The sequence below is a fragment of the Rhinichthys klamathensis genome, unplaced genomic scaffold (genome assembly GCF_029890125.1).
Source record: "Rhinichthys klamathensis goyatoka isolate OS25496 unplaced genomic scaffold, OSU_Roscu_1.1 h1tg000325l_1, whole genome shotgun sequence".
Lineage (NCBI taxonomy): Eukaryota > Metazoa > Chordata > Actinopteri > Cypriniformes > Leuciscidae > Rhinichthys > Rhinichthys klamathensis.
Window position 1 is genome coordinate 2,762,701 of NW_026606840.1, and position 22,160 is coordinate 2,784,860.

Sequence of the window (22,160 nt, forward strand, 5' to 3'; positions counted from 1 at the left end):
AAGGCACAGACATTCTGTCTGTCTCCCAATCATCTGCTTCCGTTACTGTCAAATTCAATTGCAGTAACAGTTTCTCCTCATACAGGGCAAAATCCTTCCCATAGGATTTTCAAATTCACTTCAGTGCTTTGAATGGTACTCTATTGGATTCTGTTTTTAGACGTATAATATGCTACAGATAATCTTCTAATAAGGTGAATTGTCATAAATGACCTTTAATCTAACGTGACAATGTGTTTGCACTGATATTTCCGAGAATCGTTTTTTTTTTTAAATCTTTAAACCCCAAGTTTAAGAGGGTTATACAAGAGCATATACAAGGTCCATTAATTTGATTGAACTAGCAGTCCAAGAGTGCTGCTTCTTGTGGAAATATTTTTCTTTGGCAGAGCAAAAATAAATATAAAAGCTGTTTCTGTAATATCAGTTATATTTTAATTTATTTATTTCTAAAGCAATCCGTTTTGGTCCATAAATCTGATTGGCTGAGCTGTGACTAGAGTGCCGAAATAACTGTTCAACATAACGGGAACTTTTTACTGTTTGTATAATTTTATATTTGTTGGGGTATTTCAGACAGTATGTCAGTATGTGTATTGGTGGGTATTTGTCAGTGACTCTTTCTACAGGTTAAATTGTTACGCCAGTAGGTGGCGACAAGTGTCTGTCTTAATAAATTAATCCAGAAAATTTCATTCAATGATTGAGCTATTTAATCATACATTCAACCGACTCATTCAAAACAACTCACAAGTGACTGTCTATATGAGTGAGTCATTAAATCATTCATCCAATCGATTTGTTCTAAAACACAGAATCATTTAAGAACAAAACGACAACGACAGCACCAGTGTTGCAACGATTCTACTGTGGATTTGACTGGAACTATTTTCAGTTGCTCAATATTAACTTCCTTCTTTTATACAAGCAATATCAGACTCGCAGTCGTGCTGTTTTTCACAAACAGACTCAGTGTGCCATCATCAGCATAACTACTTGCTTCAAAATTTCTCATGGTTTTTATTGATAATAAATCAAAATAATTTACATTTGAGTTTTGACTTGTATGTGTCCACATCAACATGAAAGGTGTGAACTCTGTATTGTCACATACCTTCAAAACACAGGAAAGCAATTTCCATCTTATCATCAATGTGGGTTCACATTAATCAGATGTGTTTTGCTTAATTTTGCGATAGATTGCCTGTTACAGTTCAGCTCAGTCCATACCTTTCCAGACTTCTTCCTTCTCCGTCGGAATCGTAAGAGTTCCTTGTGTTGCCGTGAAACAAAGTTGACTGCAGCATACTCCAACAGGGCAGAAAAGACAAATAGCAAGCACACAGCCATCCAGATGTCAATAGCTTTCACATAGGACACCTGCATGGCAGAAACACACAAAAACAGTTGTTCTCAGAGACCTTAATTAGCCTTTGGCTTTTTCATTACAGCCTGCATTACAGCCAAGTCATTTTATTATTGAACAAAACAGGGGCCCATTTGACTGTTGTCCTCATCACCGCTATGAAACAGAGATCATTTTCTCTCTGCCGGGTGAAAAAGCCTTTTTACTGGAATGTTTAATTGTGTTACATAACTCAATGTAGCATTTATGAATTTTTAATATGCAATACACACTGCACGCCTGCTTTCACACATGGACGCATTTACACATTCTACTGTGGACTGCATTAATAAATGATAACTGAGAATGAATGGCAAGAAAAGAGATGCTTTGAAGTGCTGAAAAAACGTATAGCCTAATGCTGATCAGTGATGTTCAGATTTTTAACAAAGATGCTGCAAGGCTCTTACTTTGATGCATTATACACTCTGACCTTAGGTAAGGACGTCCTGGATCCAGAGCTCTGAGTTGTCATCGTGAGCACTGTAGTGATTCCCAGGGCGACACGGGCAGGAGCGGCATCCATGTTGATCCAGAAGGAGACCCAAGAGAGGATGACGATGAGCAGGCTGGGAATATACATCTGGATCAGGTAGTAGCCCATCTGTCTTTCCAGGTGAAAACGTACCTCGATGCACGTGAACTTGCCTAGCAGGAAAAAAAGTTGACAGAGGGCATATGAAAAAAATATAAATAAGGGTTTTTGCTACTGAGCTACTTTCTCTCTTAGACCACATTTACACAACTAATAGGTCCTATTGCCTTGGAATGCTATTGGATGGAATATTTTGTGAATAGGCCTGTTCACCTGGCCATGAACTCACACAACCTGCGCACTTTGCCTTGAAGCATAATCTTGTTTTACTGGACTGAATAAATCCAGTATTTTGATGTGTTTTATGTGTTTAGTAACATGTATAGATTATGCATATATTTAGGTACTCTTGAATGTTTGAATGATTTTGAGCTTGTAATGTCAATGTTGTAATTTTACAACACTGGGTGAAAGGGGTAACAAAATTTACCTGTGCACCTTTCAGATTACATGGATTTTACTTCTCGCCTGCTCCATGTGAAATAAATACTAATAGATACACAATGTGTTTGATCATTCACACATTTTTAAATGTCTTCTTTGTTCAATTTGAATTAGGGAATACATTTTATTTTAGAATTTGAAAGTATTTGTGTAGCAATATTTAAAAAAATATCTGTATCTTATCATTTATAACATATACCTTAACTGGTGGTTCTTTTCAGGGCTTTGCTTGTTTGACCAAATATCTGCTTGCTGCATGAGGGACAGGTGAAAATGTTCTGGAACATGGGAGCTATAAATGCTATTAGCATGATAAGTAGAGGGCACAATAAGCTAGCCAGGCGGTATTGTGTGAATTCTTTCAATGTGTAATTATGATTGGGATATGGAAAATAACCAGTATTTTTTTTTTCATTTCATTTTAGAACCACCAGCCAGAAAAGACATTATCTACAAAGTGCATGATGTCATTGATACCGTCCAAACTGGGAACAGTGATTTTAAATGGATTCTGATACAAATGATGAGGAGGAATGTGGAGATTCCTGAGAACTGGAAAAGGAAAATAAACAACCCAATGACGACCCATCTGATGATTAAGCGGATATCATGCCAACAAAATCAAGTCATTCAAGAACACAGACCATGCCCCGTGAGAGGTATCGCTGACTGAAAAAGGATTTTATCAGTCCCAACATTGATTTTTTTTCAGGTCAGGATATCACTAATGATGCCGTCTCCCTTCAGTACTTCCCCTACTGGAGTATTTCCGAAAGTTTGAGTCAGAAGATATGAACAAAATAGAGGACGCTGCAGACACTGTGGTAAAGACTACATCAAACTTTGCAGCAAGTGCAATGTCCACCTCTGCTTCTCGGAGGACAAGAACCGCCTTTGGGACTATCATAATTGAATATGGCTAAAAACAGAGCTAAATCACATTATAAATGCCAACGTTTTCAGTGTTTGTAAATACAATCTCAACATATTTTTTATATAAAAAAAATGTAAATGGTTTATTTTTCATAAAATATGACTTGTCCAATCTTTAATATTGTGTGATTATTAGAGTATAGGCTACTGTTATGGAGCTACATACTGTAAGCAGTACACCCTGTAAATTAACCCTTAGATGTTCTTTTACATTTGTTCAGACAGTGAGTGAAATCACTGAAATTCTGATACCCAACCGGCACAACGTTGCAATATTGCAAAATGTTCCTAAAAACTTACTAAAATGTAAAAAAATAGAAAATCCATGTATTTCTGCATTTGAGGCCTACCACAACAACATTTAAAAGGTGGATTTAAAAAATAAATAAATCTATATTTGGGTCTTACATATTTAGTCTGAAAAAAAAGTGTAAATGTAAGTTGTCCGACATATTGCAAAACCATTATGCCATAAACTGAAAGTGCACTATTTATTTACATTTAAAAGCAGATATTTGTTTCATATGTGGTTGTGGAACAATTGTAGACAGCCACTACAGACAGTTATATTTATGCACATAATCCGCATGAAAGGTAGAGAGCACCTACTTAAAACGCCTGAGAGCTTTCAGCTGCAGTCTGTTTTTTTTTTTTTTTTTTTTGTTCTCTGCAACTGAGCCTTTTCCTCTCTCAAAACAAATGTCTGCAAGGCTTGTCTTTCCTGAAAAGCAGGGAGACGGCTTTCACTTTTTCTGTCTCTTTTGTTCCAAACTCCCGCAGGGATTTTTGCTTGGTAATACTGTCCTACTCTCCAAACCAGAGTGCACTTGGGGTGTAAAAATACACTTTAAAAAGTCAATACATGAATGAAAAATCTGTAAACCTAAATGTAATTGTAAATAATCACATAATGAATGCTTGCTTAAAACTATACATTGGCCTATACATGTAGTATATTAATTTAAAATGTGCCTAAACAAGTAATTGCTTCTAAAGAGTATATTTGACACAGAAATGCTCCCTCTGGAATGTTTAACCAGCTCACTCTCACACAAACACACACTTCTAGTCTCCTCTGCAGTTTGGGTGGTTGGAGCTGTCAACAATGTAGTTGAGGTGAACTGAGAATAAAGCCCCTGCGAGACTAAGGGAGAGAGGTGAGAAAAACAACAACAGGAGGAAGAGGGAAGGGAAAAGAACAAAATCCAGGATACAGTCTGTGTTAAGGAGCCTGACAGCCCTTAACGTTCCCATGACGGTGGGATGTGCTGCAGGCTCAGGAAACAACTCAACAGAATAAACCATCCAGAGAGATTACAATGGATTAGGGTAAAAACAGATTGGACAACCACAGAAGTGTAATTTCTCCCATATTTTCCATAATTTATCTTATTTCAGGGATCAGGATAAGTAATATTTCAAAATTAATTAGTGGAACAAATATGCTATTAGGGGCTACCATAATATGAACGTCAATGGGCTCTATAATCAATTTACCACCCCGGTTTCTCAGCCATAATGTCAACCATACAAAGAAAAAAAAGCTAGAGCAGAGAAGAAGGATAATGATAGTGTCATAAGCAGTTAGTCATAATAACAAGCTCTGTTTTGTTTTCCCCTAGTGTGAGAGAGATTACTGTTCATTGATAATAATCATATATATATATATATATATATATATATATATATATATATATATATATATATAAGCATTTTAATTTTTGAATTTCATGTACAGACGTAACAATATCGTGATCATTGTTGCTTGGTGATTTAAATATATCCTCAAGGTAATGTTTTCAAGGTGGCTAGCATGAGGTTTTGATGAATTGTGTGAATGATTTCTAATAGTGTTGGAAATATAAAAAAATATGCCATAATTTCCCATCAACTTGTGCATAAACCCACAATGTGGCTGTCATGAAGTTTCATAATTTCAGATGCATCGCATGATGTTCAAGGCATTCATTAATTTATGCATTATGTGGAAATCAAATCCAGGGTCTTGGCATTGTTAGCGTCATACTTAACTGTTTGAGCTAATAAATTGTTGGAAATTATTTATTATTTTGTACAATTTAATTTACAAAAGTTATGAAATTATGCTCACCAAGCTTGCATTATTTGATCAAAAATACAATAAAAACAGTAATATTGTGAAATATTATTACAATTTAAAATAACTAAAATAATTTGTTTATTTTAATATATTTTAAAATGTATTTTATTCCTGTGATGGCAAAGCTGAATTTTCAGCAGCCACATGATCCTTTAGAAATCTTTCGAAAATGCTGATTCAGTGCTCAAGAAACATTTATTATTAATTATCAATGTTTGAAAACATCTCGGTTACGGATGTAACCCTCGTTCCACGTTACGTCATGACAACGAATGGGGTTTTGCTTAGAAAGCCTATCAACTTCGAGAAATATAAAACGAGCCAATGGCAAGAAATTGCCATGGGTCTGCGGAATTTGCATAGCGTAACTCCGCCCCACCTCGTGGCTATAAAAGGAAGGACTTACAGAATACACATATGACCCAGAGGGGGCTGCTTATGGAAAAACACTGGGGTGTCCAGCCCGCAGGGTGGAAAGTTTCAACCCCAGGGGTGGCAAGGTGGCTTGCCAAGGGAAAGACACATGCTCAGAGAGGCTTACAGTGGAAATACACATGTGGGGGTCACCAGTGGGGAACCAAGCACATGGAGGCACCTGGCCAACGCGAAAGTTGCCGCAGGCATAGACTCTGGCGTTGACGTCAACAGTGCTGGAGGAACTCAGGACTTCTCGGGGAAACTCAATTGAGGAAATATCGCACGCATCCATTCCGAGGAGTGGAAGAGGAGTGGAATGGCGAGCAAGCAAAGACACCTGAGCAGATCCAGTTACCGGCTAGTCGAAGCGAGTACACGAGAGGATACTGGCTCCACTCGGAGATTGTAGAATCTCACGAATGTGTTGGGTGTCGTTCAGCCTGCAGCTCTGCAGATGTCTGTTAGCGAGGCCCAATACGCTAGAGTCCAAGAGGAAGCTTTCACACCAAGGGGGCACGGCCGACCTTGCTGCTGGTATGCCAAAGCAATGGTGTCCACAATCCAGTGAGACAACCTTTGCTTGGAGAGAGCCTTTCCCTTCAGCTTTCCACCATAACAGACAAAGAGCTGGTCTGAGGTCCTGAAACAAGAACTTAAGCTCCACTGATTGCAGAGGCTCAAAGGGAGCACTCTGCAGGGCATTTAAAACCACTGAGGAACGAGAGAAGGTCGAGGAGGATTCAATCTCCTCGCTCCTCTCAGGAACCTGATGATCAGGTCGTGCTTTCCTAGGGACTTACCTTCGACTGTGTCGTGATGTGCGGCGATAGTGGTGTGGCGAGCAGGACGAGGTCGAGGGCCGTGGGAGGACGGCGCGAGGCCTGTGGTGTAATTACTAATGAGCGGTACCTGCACCACGCACCGGTCTCGTATCTCTTACGGAGGAGCGGAAGCATAAAAGGAGGAGCGACGACAGAGGAGATCGAGAGAGGAACTGATTTTATGTTGTGTTGTTTTATGATCTGTTGCTTTACTTTCGTTTTTGTAGTTGTTTATTTATTATTTAAATTGTTGAATGTTCACCGATTCCCCCCTCATTCTTCCCATAACATCTGAACTGCGCTTCATTGCGTCCGTGCCGAGCGTGCCCTCAGTCGGGGAGTAAAACAGATCGCAATGGGACGAGTCGTGGAAGGCAAACAGGTTTACCTGTGCGTCCCCGAACTGATCCCAAATCAGCTGAACCGACTGGGGATGGAGTCGTCATTCTCCAGGAAGAGGCTGAAACCTTGAGAGCTCGTCGGCTGCACAATTCAGGGTTCCCGGAATATAAATGGCTCAAAGCGACCTCATATGCTTCTGACTCCATAGGAGGAGGTGGCAGTTGAGTTGCGACATACGGCGGGAGCATAGACCACCTTGACGGTTGATGTACGCAACAGTCGTGGTATTGTTTGAGTGGACTAGTACGTGTTGGTTCTTGAGCAGCGCCAGAAAGCGGTGCAGAGCAAGGCGTACTTCCAGCAACTCGAGGCAATTGACATGCCAAAGGCACTGGGGTCCTGTCCAGGATTCCGCGGCAGCATGTCCATTGCATATGGCGCCCCAGCCCTTGGCAGAGGCATCTGTTGAGACAACAACATGCCTGGAAACTCGATCTAAGAGCACTCCGGCCAGTATAAATGTGAGGTTCGACCACGGGGTGAAGGTCTGACAGCAGGTCGGAGTAACTGGTACTCGGAACGTCCCTTGATGCCATGCCCAACTCAGGATTGATCGCGAAGCCAGTGCTGAAGCGGTCCCATATGAAGCAGTCCGAGCGGCATTGCTGCGGCTGCGGATGCCATATGCCCCAGGACCCTCTGAAATAACTTCAGTGGAACCGCATTCTTGTCCTCGAATTGTCTCAGGCAATTCAGTAGTGACTGAGCGCGCTCGCTCGTGAGCTGCGCCCACATGGCGACCGAGTCGATTTCCATACTGAGAAAAGAGATCCTCTGCACAGGGCAAAGTTTGTTCTTCTCCCAGTTGACCCGAAGGCCCAGACGGGCTAGGTGCCGGAGCACAAGGTCCCTGTGTTCGCAAACCTGGTCTCGAGAGTAAGCTAGGATCAGCCAGTCATCGAGATAGTTCAGGATGCGAACCACGTGTTGCCATAGCGGAACAAGGGCTGCCTCAACGACCTTCGTGAAGACGCGAGGAGACAGGGCTAGCCCGAATGGGAGAACCGCTTACTGGTATGCCCGCCCCTCGAAAGCAAACCGTAGAAATGGTCTGTGTCGAGGACATAAAACATAAAAGTAGGCATCCTTCAGGTTGATCGCTGCAAACCAATCCTGCGACCGCACACACTGGAAAATGCGTTTGGCCATGAGCATCTTGAACTGGAAGCCTGTGAAGGGAACGGTTCAAGACGCGCAGGTCTAGGATGGGTCGTAACCCACCGGTTTTCTTGTGTACAATGAAGTAGGGGCTGTAGATGCCAGACCTCATTTCGGCTGGACAATCTCGATCGCACCTTTCGCCAGTACCGCGTCCTGACAGAGGAGGCCAGGGAAGGACCAGCATTCCATGGCGGCCTGCTCTGCCAGGGGTCTGGCGACAGAGGGGAACGAGAGTGACGAGGTTCGTGAGCAGCGCGCACTGTCATCTGGGACCTCTGATGGCTCAGAGATGGGTGTGTCAGTTCTTTCTTTAACCACATTAGGGTTCTGCCCGCCAGGGGGCGAGCAGCAGGGAGTGGAGAACAAAAGATTCTCCCCCAGCCCTCCACCGAAAGAACTGAGTGCCATCTCTGAGCAGCCTGTCTCAGGAGCGCTGCTTGGCCTGGCATTTAGCGGGGCGCGGGGCTGGAGAGGGCTGGGACACCTTCCTGCGACCACCTCAACGGCACGGCCCGGGTTATGGCTGCTGCTGGGGCCGAGCGGGAGGGGCGGGAGCCGCAGGAGGGCGTCCTCGGCGGCGAGCAGGCTGAGGCATCTGTGCCGACGGCTGGGTGGAGGCAGCAGCGGGCCGTCGGGGCAGAATATGTTTTATGGCCTCAGTCTGCTTCTGGGCGGTTGAGAACTGTTGGGCAAAGTCCTCAACCATGCCGCCGAAGAGGCCAGCCTGGGATATGGGAGTGTCGAGCAAACAGGTTCGCTCAGCATCGAGCATATTGGCCAGGTTCAGCCAGAGGTGTCTCTCCTGGACCACATTAGTGGACATCACCTGGCCCAGGGAGCATGCGGTCACCTTCGTCGCCTGGGGAGCTCGCAGCTCATCAAAGAGCCCTGGGTCAGTCCTGCCCTCGTGCATGTCCCTGAGCATCCGTGCCTGATATACTTGCAGGATGGCCATGGCATGCAAAGAGGCGGCAGCCTGCCCCACAGCTCTATAGGACTAGCAAGGGTCGACGGAAACCTACAGGCTTTGGAGGGGTGCTTTGGGTCACCACGGGAGGAAGCCTGCCTTGTGATGCTGCGACGGACATGGTATCGTCATCTGAAGGACCAAATGAAACCCTGGGCCCGGGATTTCATCTGGATAACTTGCGGGTTGCGGCACGCAAGAGGGGGGTGTGGGCCGAGGAAATAACATCGGCGCTTTGTTCCACACCGTCACCGTCAGGTCACCCTGGCCACCAGCCGAAGTACCACCTCTCGTGGAGGGTGTAGATCGGGGTGTGGATGGATGAGGGGACTCTCGCTCTAGTGAGCTCATGGAGTCTTGACCGCAGTGTCGCGATGGTCATGTTCCCGCAATGAGAACATGAACCATCCACAAAAGCTGCTTTAGCGTGATCAATGCCCAAACACACAAAGCATAAGGATTGATGCTGATGCAGATGCTGAAGCGACCAGGGAGAAACACACGTCTGGCAATCACTGCACAGATTAGTAGGTAATGTGAATCTCGCTGAAATTCGCCGTCACAACAACACCCAAGAGTGAAGAGAAGATCTCAGAATGGCTTGTGGAGTGAAGAAATGCTCTTGGCTCCGAAGCGAAAACATCTGCATGTTGCCAGCATCCTTCCTTTTACACCCACGAGGTGGGGCGGAGTTACGCTATGCAAATTCCGACGTAACTCGTAGTGACTACGAAAGGGAACAGTAGTGCTGCTTAATATTTTTGTGTAAACCATGATTGATTTGTTTAGGATTATTTGATGGATTGACAGTTAAAGTTCGGGACTATAGTACCTGCAGAAAAAAATCCTTATTTTTGGAGCTCAGGATATTTTTAGTACACTGCTTAATTTAAATACTTAGGAAACCCAAAGGATCCTCAATCCTTTTACTGGAGGGCTTGTTCTGCATTAGCTCAGGGATGAAAACCCGCTGTGACATCACTAAAGCTGTGCCATGTGGTTATTTCACATCCCTCATGACTCAACTGATGGAACATGCAGCTCTGAGCAAATGTATGAGTGGGCTGAACTACCTGACAGAGCAGGAAGTCTTGTGTGACAGAGAAGGAAATGTGTGAGCAATCATGCAGAAGGCCCTGTGTCCATCCTGTCACACTGGAGAGGGGAGATCACATTTAAATAAGTGTTAATGAACCGATGGTGAAAGTAAAACGTCATTGTGGTGTTTAAAGGCTAATGTGATTTTTAGCATCTAATGTGCCGCTGTACCTGTTGGTATAGGTCAACTGGGGCTGGTTGAGTAATAAGATTGTAAAAAGGCCTTTTGGTACATTTCAAGGGTTCTAAGTCTATATTAAATTTATGCAATAACTCCACAGCAGAGGTGGAAAGTAACGAATTACATTTACTCGCGTTACGTAATTGAGTCGTTTTTTGTGTACTTCTACTTTTTTAAGTAGTTTTTAAAATCTGTACTTTTACTTTTACTTAAGTACGTTTTGTTTGAAGTTTTGTACTTCGCTACATTTTAAATCATATCCGTTACTGAGTAAAAAATAATAATACAAGGGAGAAAACAAAAAAAATCACACTCCGGAAACTACTGCATTGATTGGTTGAAGGGCGGGAGAACAAACGCGCAAGAAAGATGACGCAGACCCAGCTGAGCTGAAAGCGCCCTCGAATTCTTATGAAGCGAATTATGGCCAGTATAGAAATACTTGTAGAAAAAACGCGTGGTTGTCCTCGAGGATAGATATCCAATTTGCAAAAAATGTGGACGCAAAGTGGCTGCAAAAGGAGGATACATAGGACACCAATCACACCATCCCTCCTGCAGATAAAGGTATGTCGCGATTATAACTTAAAGCCGAATGACTTACGTGATGTAGAGGGAATCCCGGAATCCAGTCATGAAAATGGAATTTACATAACGCAGATGTCACGTAAAACACGCAAAATAATGGATGGATGAATACATGGAAAGTAGAACTGTGCAATAAATCCAGTCGCTACATGGTTTGTGAATATTTAAGCACAAAAATACTGCTATGTAAACATATAACCTATTTGTTCTGCTGAGCTGCGCCGCTTTGTCCACTACATACTCAAGTACGCGTGACGTTCATGGTGTTTTCAGAGTCTCACAAGCAATTTGAGGACACGAATACATGAACATTTCCAGAGCTGCTCTGAGAGAACGCCTAATGAGCATTTTCATAATTTTATTTGAGAAAAACCATTGTATACACTTTGAAACGGGTCTTCACTACAACCTGTCAAAATAAAAGTTCGGTTTTACTGAGGAGAAATTCTGACAGAAATATATTACTATTGTAGGCATACAATAGAACACACTTCTCAAAATAATAATAACAACAATAATACATTTTATTTAAACATTATTTAAAGGAAAAACATTTTGTCCATGGTTTAATTTAGTAAATCTGTTTTTTTCAGCGCTTCCCCCAAAAATAAAAGCACAGAAGTTTAAATTTACATTTGATTACCACCGTTCTTGATAATATATTTGGATTAAATCATAAAAAGAAACATTTATTTTCTGAATAAAATACATTTCATAGGACTATATTATTCTTAAACATTTTAATAAATTATTAATGTTAAAAATAAGTTGTTAATCTAATTCATTATCAATTATTGAATTTAATTGATTAGACATGTTTTATTGAAATTAATAAACAAAACAAACCAATGGTTTCAAGTTTGTTATAGTAAAAGCATTTGTTCAACCAAAAAAAACCCCCTGTTTTCATTAATTTAACTGTCATTTTAACTAATTATAATAACCATAATTTAATAATACCGTTTATTTATTTAATAATTGATTAATACTGTAAACCGTGATATTGTCTGAGACGTTATCATACTGTGAAAATCTCATACCATTACAACCACCCTACACGGGAGAGTCCCCCACCCCCGCTGTTAAAAAAGTAACTCAGTAACTTTTACTCTGAGTAAATTTTAAATGAGCTACTTTTTACTTTTACTTGAGTAGATTTTTAGACCGGTACTTTTACTTGTACTTAAGTAAAATTTCATTGAAGTAGTAGTACTTTTACTTGAGTAGAATATTTTATTACTCTTTCCACCTCTGCTCCACAGGGAAAGCATGCTTGCAAAGAAATGTCTACTTGCATAAAAGGGGGATTGATTATTATTCATTATGCTTATCTCACAGGTACCAGTCATATTTTGCCACGTATAACACCAGCATATACAGAAAGTGTAGTATATTTTCATAATGTGACAGTCTGACAAATCTGTGGATTGTCAGTGACTTGAAAGATGCCATAGATCAAGTATTGAATTATTGATGCCTTACTATAAAAATGCAACACAGGCAATTGGACACTAAGTAGTGTTCAACCAATCAGAGGTGCCTGCAGTGGATATGCTAAGAGATCAATATATTGTATACAGGTCGGTTTGAATGAATCGCTCTAAATATGTAGGCTATCTATTCAATTTGACTGTACAAGCCAAACTGAGCCAACATCCTACTAAACTCTACTTGTAATACCCCAAAATGCACAAATTGTAGTATTACTGCAATGATTTTTACAAATTTAAGCATTTGTAAAGTGTGATAAGAGAGTTCCACTCTTTCCTAAAGCTGGTAGAGGGTTATTTATTGTATATTTTTATATGTCTCAGGGGATCCTTGTTCTGATGCTCTACCAACCAAGGAGCGCTCGAAAAGGGGTCCGAAAAAGGTGTAAGACCCCTGATGTAAAATATTGTAGGGCACTGTTAAAGCCAGATGCTAAATCACTGAAGTGTGTGTGTGTGTGTGTGTGTGTGTGTGTGTGTGTGTGTGTGTGTGTGTGTGTGTGTGTGTGTGCGGAAAAAAAAAACAGAGTAAAAAAAAAAACAAAATATAAAATGGGTTGCAGTATCTTTAAATATAACAGAACTAAGAAAAAATCAAATTAGACCTCGGTAGATGGTAATAGCTTTCGGACTTTATGCTCATGAAGTAGTTAAAAATGAAACAACGTGAATGACATGAAACATGTTTATAATAAAAAGAGTTTGGGGTCTATTGATCTGTGGTTTCTGCATTTTTCTTCTATACTTTTTCTAAACATACTTTTGCAGTGTGGAGTATGTATAGAGGAAGTATGTTGTTCATAAAAAAAAAAATATATATAATTCCCTAAGTGCTTTGCAATTGTCTTTTACCTTTTATTTGGACACTCAACTGTCAACTCAATCAATATCAATATGCATTTGTGAGAAAATATTGATTTAATTACTGAGTTAGAAATTTGAACGGAGTCCAGGGAATAATATGACTGACACGTAGCTCCCTATAGACCTTATGTAGCTCCGCCCCTTTTCAGTGCTGTGTTAAGGCTGATTTATACTTCTGCGTCGGACCTACGCCGGAGCCTCTACGCTATAGACTATGCGTTGGTTTTCATTTATACTTCTGCGTCGTTGTCCGCGTTGACGCGCAATTACACATGCAGAGGGAGCATGTGAAACCCGGGGAGCGGTTCTAGCAGGCCAATCACAGCGCTTGCGGTACGCGTAGAATTGATGCGTTGTTACATTTTTGGAGAGGTGCACGTCAGGGTACGCCAAAGGGTACGCGCGCTACACACAGCATACGACGTAGCTACGGCGTGAGTTAGACGCATAAGTATAAATTGGGCTTTAGTTGGGTTCTGTCTTCTGCTTGTATTTCCACAGCAGGAAGGTAAGATCTTATGGATTTATGAATGAACCCCTCGTTTAAAAATCTTCCTTACTGACATTGACAACTGCTTCAAACATTACTCGTCAATAACTCTACAATAAGTAAATCCACTTGACCAGCTAATTACTCTTCGTCAGTGATGCCATATAAATATATATTTGTATACAGAGCTACCACAAAAACGGAAGTTCAAACACAAAATTCTCAAGATGGCTGCATGCTTGTTTCTCTGGTACATAAGGTCTATAGAAGCATACAGTGCCCGAACACAACTGCCAAGAGATTTCCTGTCGAAAGAAAAGAGACCTTTGAATCTCAGTGTTCTTACCGTATCCGCCGATTCTCTATTTCTTTTTTCTTTTTTCCCTGCGGTTTTCCATTTCTCTTGCCTCTCAAGTCTTTTAAGGGGAGATCTCTCTCTCATTTTGTCCTCACACAAAATAGTTTGAGGCAACCTGACCTTGACCCACCAGCATCTGTCATTCATCCTGTCAGAAAGTCCCTCTGAGGTAAAACACACAGGGAGACAAAAGGCCAGCACACACCTCTTCCCTCGGGATTGTGTGGTCTTCCGGTATACAGTATGTACTACTGATATAATATGTTTCAAACACAGGCAGAATTAAATGTAAGAGTACTGAATAATGAATTCAATTACATCTGACAAGGCTAATGAGAGCTTGGTCTTTAAGGACCTATTTGACAGGATGATGGGTACAATAGAGATAGGCCTACGTACAATTCTGCAATGCACTGACGATATACTGAGCTTACAAGCTTATCCTGATTTTGTCTGTTTTTTAAAGATCTTTCCTAGAAATACTTAGAAGTCTTTACATAGTGTTTTAAAGGTACAATATGTAAGAATTGTGTAATAAATTATCCAAAAATCACTTGTAGAGTGTGATATATTTCCTGCAGTTGTGTACTTACAATATCTCAAAAGTTCCCAAATATTTTTAATTTCAGAGAAATTCCAATTTTAAATAATGGGCCGTCCCGAACTCCCTATTCACATGTTGCCTGTCAATGACATAATATCCGCGTTATCCCTGGTTTCCGCTCGTACTGCCATAGTAACCATGGCGTCAGATGTGGACAACAGCGTTACGTCTAGCGGCACGCTCACGCTGTTGTTGTTGTTTCGTTCAAGCATTATGGACCATGGCAAGCAGAGTTTGTGACAAAAGGAGAACTAAAACGAGGATCAATATCAGCGTGGCGTTTTCGAGATGCCGAGAGCGCCACGTCCGTGACAAACTTCGACTTAACAGAGCTCTTGCATGTACTTTATTAGACAGGTGAGCAAATGTACATAAAACGAATCACTGTTATAGTTCAACGTGATGAAATGTTAGAATATGATCTGTATGTTATTCTAATGTTGATCTAGCTTACTGCTAGTCTCATACAGCCAACAAACTAACACATAGAATAACATTATGGGCTCTATCTTGCACCCGGCGCAAATTACTTTGTACACTGACGCATGTATCATTCCTATTTTGCACCTGCACAAAGCGGACTTTTCCCTCCACAGACGCACGTAGGTTAACTAAGAAATAATACACTTGCGCTCCCCGGGAGCGCAAAGAGGAGGCGTGTTCCGGCGCAAACTTTCCCTCATGCTATTTTGCTGTTCTGTAAAACAATTGCGCCACTGACCAGAAAAAAATAGTCTAAAGTCAGTGGCGCGTTGCGCGTTGTTCATTATGCTATTTTAAGGGCGCATGCTTGGCCATAATCAATGTAGCGTGTGCACAACGCGCATACACTTTGATTCTCTCATCTAAGCAGCAGTTTTAATTTTTTGCAAATCATACATTATTACGATAGATAGATAGATAGATAGATAGATAGATAGATAGATAGATAGATAGATAGATAGATAGATAGATAGACAATTTATTATAAAAGCATACATGTAGCTTACACATTTACCCAAATTATCATACGCCTGTTTAACAGAAGTTAATTTGGGTGGGTTTCTCCATTCCCAATGTCACTTCTCTGTGTTTTACGGCCCTGACGAGAACGTTGCTCTCCTCGGCTGTGAACCGCTCCTGGCGCGCGCCTGGCAAATCCGCCGTTATAATAGGAATCCGCTTTAGAACAAGCGCGCCTGCTCTTAAAGGGAATGTGAGATGACGCTCTGATTGGTTTATTTCACGTTACGCCCAAACCACACCTATGAATAATGAAGCAACTACAGACCAACCCCTTTTAGATTTGCGCCTGGCGCAAGAGGCATTTATCCCGCCGGGAAAATAACAACAGCGCTGGGATCCGCCCACAAAGTTACTTGCGCTTTGACACTTGCGTTTCAGATCGTTAAAATAGGGCCTTAAAACTTTCACCACACTCAAATGCAGTTTAGTGTGATAGTTTAGACTAAGTGAAACAGCGCTGCGTTACCTCACAAGTTTCATTCGTCTAATAAACTGACCTGTGTGAGTATTAATACAGCACTTGTGGGTAGTTCAGTAGAATGAAATGTCTTTATGTGATGATATCTGTCTCTCATTAGCAATCACGCCCTACTTTATCCCAATAGATGTTAAAAACATCAATGTATTCACTCATCCATAAACATTATTTGATCCATCAGCTTGACGACAAGTTCCATAATTCCGCTGGAATTTTGCGTCATCAACCTACGCCTTTGTTATTGTAAGAGGTAAGCGACCCCTAGAGGCGAAAAAATTACATATTGTAGCTTTAACTAGTTTTGCTGTTATTTTGTTTGTTTTGAAGATAACTTTCTCTAAATTGCAGATTTGGGTTTGTTTCAAGGACACTAAGCCAAATGTGTTACGTAAAATACTGGGCATTGTATAACTTTGTTAACTGATACATACAATTAGCAAGTCTCAGTCAGTGAATACTCACTGACAGTGTTTTCTTCTCTCCCACCCTTGATGTTTACATGTTACGTGATACGGCCAAGCATGCACAATGGATTCATAATTGAGGCATTGAGAGATGTGATAACAAGCTTTTATGAGCTAATAAAAGCCGCTCCTTAACCTTGCGTCTCATTGAAGCAAGATTGCAAGCACATTCTCCAGGATTTATTTTCTCTTTCCACCTCTCTAACAGTCTTCTTCTGTTGGGACGTGACCCAAAAATAAGTCACAAGTCTGGAGTGATAGTGTTGAGGGCAGTAGGGAAGAGCAATCATAAATGCAATTAATGAAATGCAACTATACTGTATAATCATGCTTAGAATAGGAAAATTAGAGGCTATTCACATATTTTGTTGTTGACACAAAAGACTATACGTCCAATTGATCTCTGCGATACTTCATTTTGAGGGAAATTCATCTGGCACATGGTTGAAGCTAGCCAAATTAGCCAGATGCTAACATGGACAGGTTACGTGACATCCTCTCATCCTTGAAACCCATGAACAAGACTATGCAATGTTATTTGCTGTGAATTAATGGCTTCTGAAAGCATGAAACCATCACAATTTTATTTACAATTAGACTAGACAGTTAAAAGCTATACATTTTCCTGTTCAGCCTGTGTCATGTTAATCATATACTGTATGTTGCTGAGCATTTGCAGTTGATCAGTTTAAATTTTGTTGTATGACATGCTTTGAAAATTACCTGTGTTGTAGTGCTTGGTGCAGTATCTTAAATCAGACTCATCCTTGAGGATGAACTGTGGGAGGGTCAGTCCGTCGGCCACCTGCACAGGTCCCTTCTCTTGCCACTCAAAGATCAGGTCATTCATTGTGTATCCAACTAGGAGAAATACCAAGAGATAACTTTTAGCACATTTTGAGCCACATGGACCTTGAATGCAACTTCTAAAACACCAAAAATAAATATTCTTACATTTGATAATAAAGTTCTATGATTATTGTCGGGACAAAATGATCAGTGCCCTAGTTGCCTAGCTCTCGCCTTTTGGTGAATTTTGCCGTTTTGAAGCAAAATAACTTGCGGCGAACTCAGCTTCGCACTAGGGAATCTGTGTCTCAGGTGCGGTGAGTATTCGAAGGACTAGAGCAACATGACATCATGACTTTGCGTAAACATACACGCCACTTTCAATTCAAGTGGCGTGTTATCTATACGCATTTTGAGCTATCCGCGTGTATGTCCACGCCAAAATCTTTTGCGTGTATGTCTACGCCATTAAATGTCCGAGTGATTCCGCGTGTATGCGTACGCCGTTAAATCTCCGAGCGAAACGAAGCAAAATCTATATCTACATCTGTGGAGCGATATTTCTTTTCCTAGGATGGTAGGAGAAGACTCATAAATGGTATTAACCCCAGTGACGGGTAGGTTTAGGGACGGGGTTGGGGTAGGTCATATATTTATATATACATAATACAGTAATATAACGTTAAGTCAAAGGCGTTGATAAACACGCTGAAAAGCGATTATGCGTGTTGATAGCACGCCAAAAATGGAAATACGAATTGGCGTGTCATACATACGCCATTTCATGAGATCAGTCTGACTAGAGAGAGCAACCTCTTATTCACAAAATAAGATTCCAAACACAGACATAAAGTGCAGCTTAGCTTTGCAGTGTCCAAAAGTGATGGTTTAAAGGAATTTGTTACTATACAGAATACTTGTGTTCTGGAATGTGAAAGTGTATATATATTTTTTGTGGGGTTGTTTTTTTCTGTTGTACTGCCTCACTACGCATGCACTATTCAAACTACTTATACTACAAAACAACATAGAATAGTGCTTAAAGGAATAGTTAATTTAAAAATAAAAATTCTGTCATCATTTACTCCTTCAAGTTGTTTCAAACCTATATGAATTTCTTTCTTCTACTGAAAACAAAGGAAGATATTTTAAAGAATTTCAGTAACCAAACAGTTGATGTAACCCATTGACTTTCATAGTATTTTTTTTCCTACTATGGAAGTCTATGGGTTCCATCAACTGTCTGGGTACCGACATTCTTCAAAATATCTTCCTTTCTGTTCAGCAGGGGGCTGTTCCATAAATGAAGCTTAGAAAAGCGGGGATTAAACTCCAAAACCGGACTTGAATGAGCCTAACAAATAAGTTGGGGCTAAAGTGGTTCCATAAAAGGTAATTGAAGTTCACGCAATCTCACTAATTTGATCCAGGTTTATCTAGTCTAGCTAATTGCGTGTGCACGCGTTTCTGAAGCAGCCCTAGAGGTCGATCGTGGATCAAATGGATCCACCATCAAACAGCGTATATTTTGTGCTGTTTTATGCGTTTGTGACATGTTTTTTTCCCCCCACAGTGCAAAAATTACATTTTACAGTTATATTCTCCATCTGTAAATGTTAGAAAGTCGTGCAAATGTATCCATTTTGCTGCTAATCTTTATGAACGAGCGCTGCTGCGCGCATGCGCGCCAAATAGGAGCGCAATAATTCTGACTAAAATATACATTTTTCTTGGAAAATTAATATGCGATATTTTATAACACTAGAAATATCTTCTAATTATAATAATTTCTCTTTAGGATGTTGGATATGTTGCAGTGAACTTCTAGCTCATTACACTCATATATTTTATACTTCTAATAAAAAAAAGAAATTGAACAGAAGTAGCCTAATTCAGGGAAGATTTTTTTTAAGAAACTAAATATATAAAGATACAAAATATAGTTTTGGGTATAGGACCTATGCTACTTTATAAAGATGAGATATACTTATTTAGAATGCTGAGAATTACAGCTTTTTATGCAATATTTTTTTTGAGAAAGCAAGAATCCCCAGTTTTAAATGAGTGGTTAGATTTAGTTTCTAAAGTACATTATGGAGAGGATAACATTAAATTAAGAACAAATGTATACATTTTGAAAAGATATGTGCAAAATCAAAAATCAAAGAATATTCCATAAAATAAAGGAATATATATTGGCCTACATTAACTACATTTTTATGTAACCTTCCCTTTTATTTCTAGTTATTTGTTATTTTATTTATTTACTTATTTAATATTGAATATTTGATATTTAAATAATATTACTTGAATAACTATTAGGAATTATGTGTCATTCATTATAAGAGTTTGATATATGTGAATGTTATATTTTTATTCATATTTATTTATTGTTTTATTTATATGTATGTGTTGGTATTATCACAAAAGAAAAAAAAGTAGAAGGAAAAATAAGGAATATTTATTGGGGGAAAATATGATGTCTTTAAAGGAACTGTCCATTTGTATAATTGTGTTAAATGTGTTTGAATTGAAAGACATAATAAAGTACATAATATATATATTATGAATATTACGAATCTCAATAAGATTCCCCCCTTCACTGTTGTGTGCTTTTTTCCTGCATCGTGGCTGATTTGTAGATTGTACACACAAATAAACTCTGTATTCTCATATTTTTGCCAATTTCCCATTCATTTCCTATGGCCGGTCATTTTTGACCCGAAGGTCCTGAGTGTGACTATTTTTTTTATGACCACTTAGACTTTTCAAATCCTGTCCCCAATTTTTTTGTGTGTTCGTATACCAAGTACCATAAAAGTCACCAAGTTTTGTACCATTCCGACGAAGCTACGATTTAAAAAAAAAAATTTATTTAAAAAAATCCGGTCAGAAATGACCGAAGTACATGGCTCCTAGCCCGCCTGAAGTCTACGATGATCTCCTTGGTCTTCTGGGTGTTTAGTTCCAGGTTGTTGGCAGCACACCACACTGGCAGGTACTCTACTTCATCCCTGTAGGCTGACTCATTGTCATCTTTGATCAGACCTACCACCATGGTGTCATCTGCGAACTGGATTATGGTGTTGGAGCCATAAACAGGATTGCAATCGTGGGTGAATAGGGAATACAAAAGAGGGCTCAGCACGTAGCCCTGTGGTACGCCGGTGTTCAAAGTGATGATGGAGGAGAAGAGGTTATCTAATTTAACAGATTGGGGTCTGTTAGTCAGAAAATCCAGAATCCAATTACAGAGGGAAGTGCTTATTCCAAGCTGTCTGAGCTTGAAAATCAGCTTGGAGGGTATCACAGTGTTAAATCCTGAACTGCAATCAATGAACAGCATTCTGACATGTGAGTTTTGACTGTCCAGGTGGGTTAGGGCAGAGTGGAGTGCCGTAGAGATGGCGTCCTCTGTTGACCTAATGCGGCTATTGGCAAATTGGTGTGGGTCCAGTGTAGCAGGGAGACAGGATTTGAGGTGAGATAGAACCAGTCTCTCGAAGCATTCGCCAATGATGGGGTGAGTGTGACAGGACGGTATTCATTAAGGGCCAAAGCAGTGGAGTGCTTCGGCACTGGCACAATGGGGGTGGTTTAAAACTAGTGGGGACAGCTGCCTGGCCCAGGGACAGATTGAAGATGTTTGTAAAGACCTCGGCCAACTGCTCCGCACAGGCTCTAAGCACACGCCCCGGTATTCCGGCAGGACCAGCTGCCTTCCGTGCATTCACCTTGCTGAGAGTAGAGCAAACATCTGAGGTAGAGAGTGTGAGAGGCAGTTTACCAGGTGGAAGATCCCCTTAAAGGGAGACCTCCATGTTACCTCAGTCAAAGTGAGCGTAAAATTGGTTAAGCTCGTTAGGGAGCGAGGCAGAACTGGATAGAGGCAAAGTGCTGGGTGGCTTATAATCTGTAATGGTCTGTGTGCCTTGCCACATACGCCAGGGGTCAGAGGAGTTGAATTGCTCTTCAATCCTCTGTTTGTAAGTGTGTTTAGCCTGGCAGATACTCCTCCTCAGGTTGGTTCTGGCTGAGCTGTAAGCCTCCCGGTCTCCAGACCTGAAGGCTGCATCTCTTACTTTGAGTAGGAGGCGAACCTCTCTGTTCATTCAGAGCTTCTGATTGGGGAAAGTTTCTATTTTTCACACCTGTTGATGTACTCCAGAACAGAGTTGGTGTAAGTGTCAATGTTAGTCTGAGAGTTTGTGGTGGCCTGGGCAGCAAACACACTCCAGTCTGTGTGCCTAAATTGATGCTGAAGTGTGGAGTCAGCACCCTCCAGCCAGATCTTGACGATCCTCGTTGTGGGTTTCACACGTTTAATGACCGGGATATACTTGGGGAGCAAGAACAAGGAGAGATGGTCAAACTGTCCTAGGTAGGGGAGGGGTGTGACCTTGTAGGCATCAGTCATGCTGGTATAGACATGGTCCAATGTTTTATGTCCCCTTGTGGTGCAAGAGACATTTTGAGAACAGATCTTA

General features: G+C 40.8%; 1 protein-coding gene across 2 annotated transcripts in view; it reads right to left on the minus strand.

The window, feature by feature from the left end:
• The window catches only part of glra3 (glycine receptor, alpha 3), a 115,191-nt gene that overhangs the window by 4,054 nt on the left and 88,977 nt on the right, over positions 1 to 22,160 (minus strand). For both annotated transcript variants that reach the window (XM_056271788.1, XM_056271789.1), the window contains exons 6-8: positions 17,608 to 17,745; positions 1,839 to 2,053; positions 1,231 to 1,380 (exon numbers count right to left, since the gene is read on the minus strand). In XM_056271788.1, the coding sequence (XP_056127763.1) occupies positions 1,231 to 1,380; positions 1,839 to 2,053; positions 17,608 to 17,745 (503 nt within the window). The remainder of the gene's footprint in view (positions 1 to 1,230; positions 1,381 to 1,838; positions 2,054 to 17,607; positions 17,746 to 22,160) is intronic.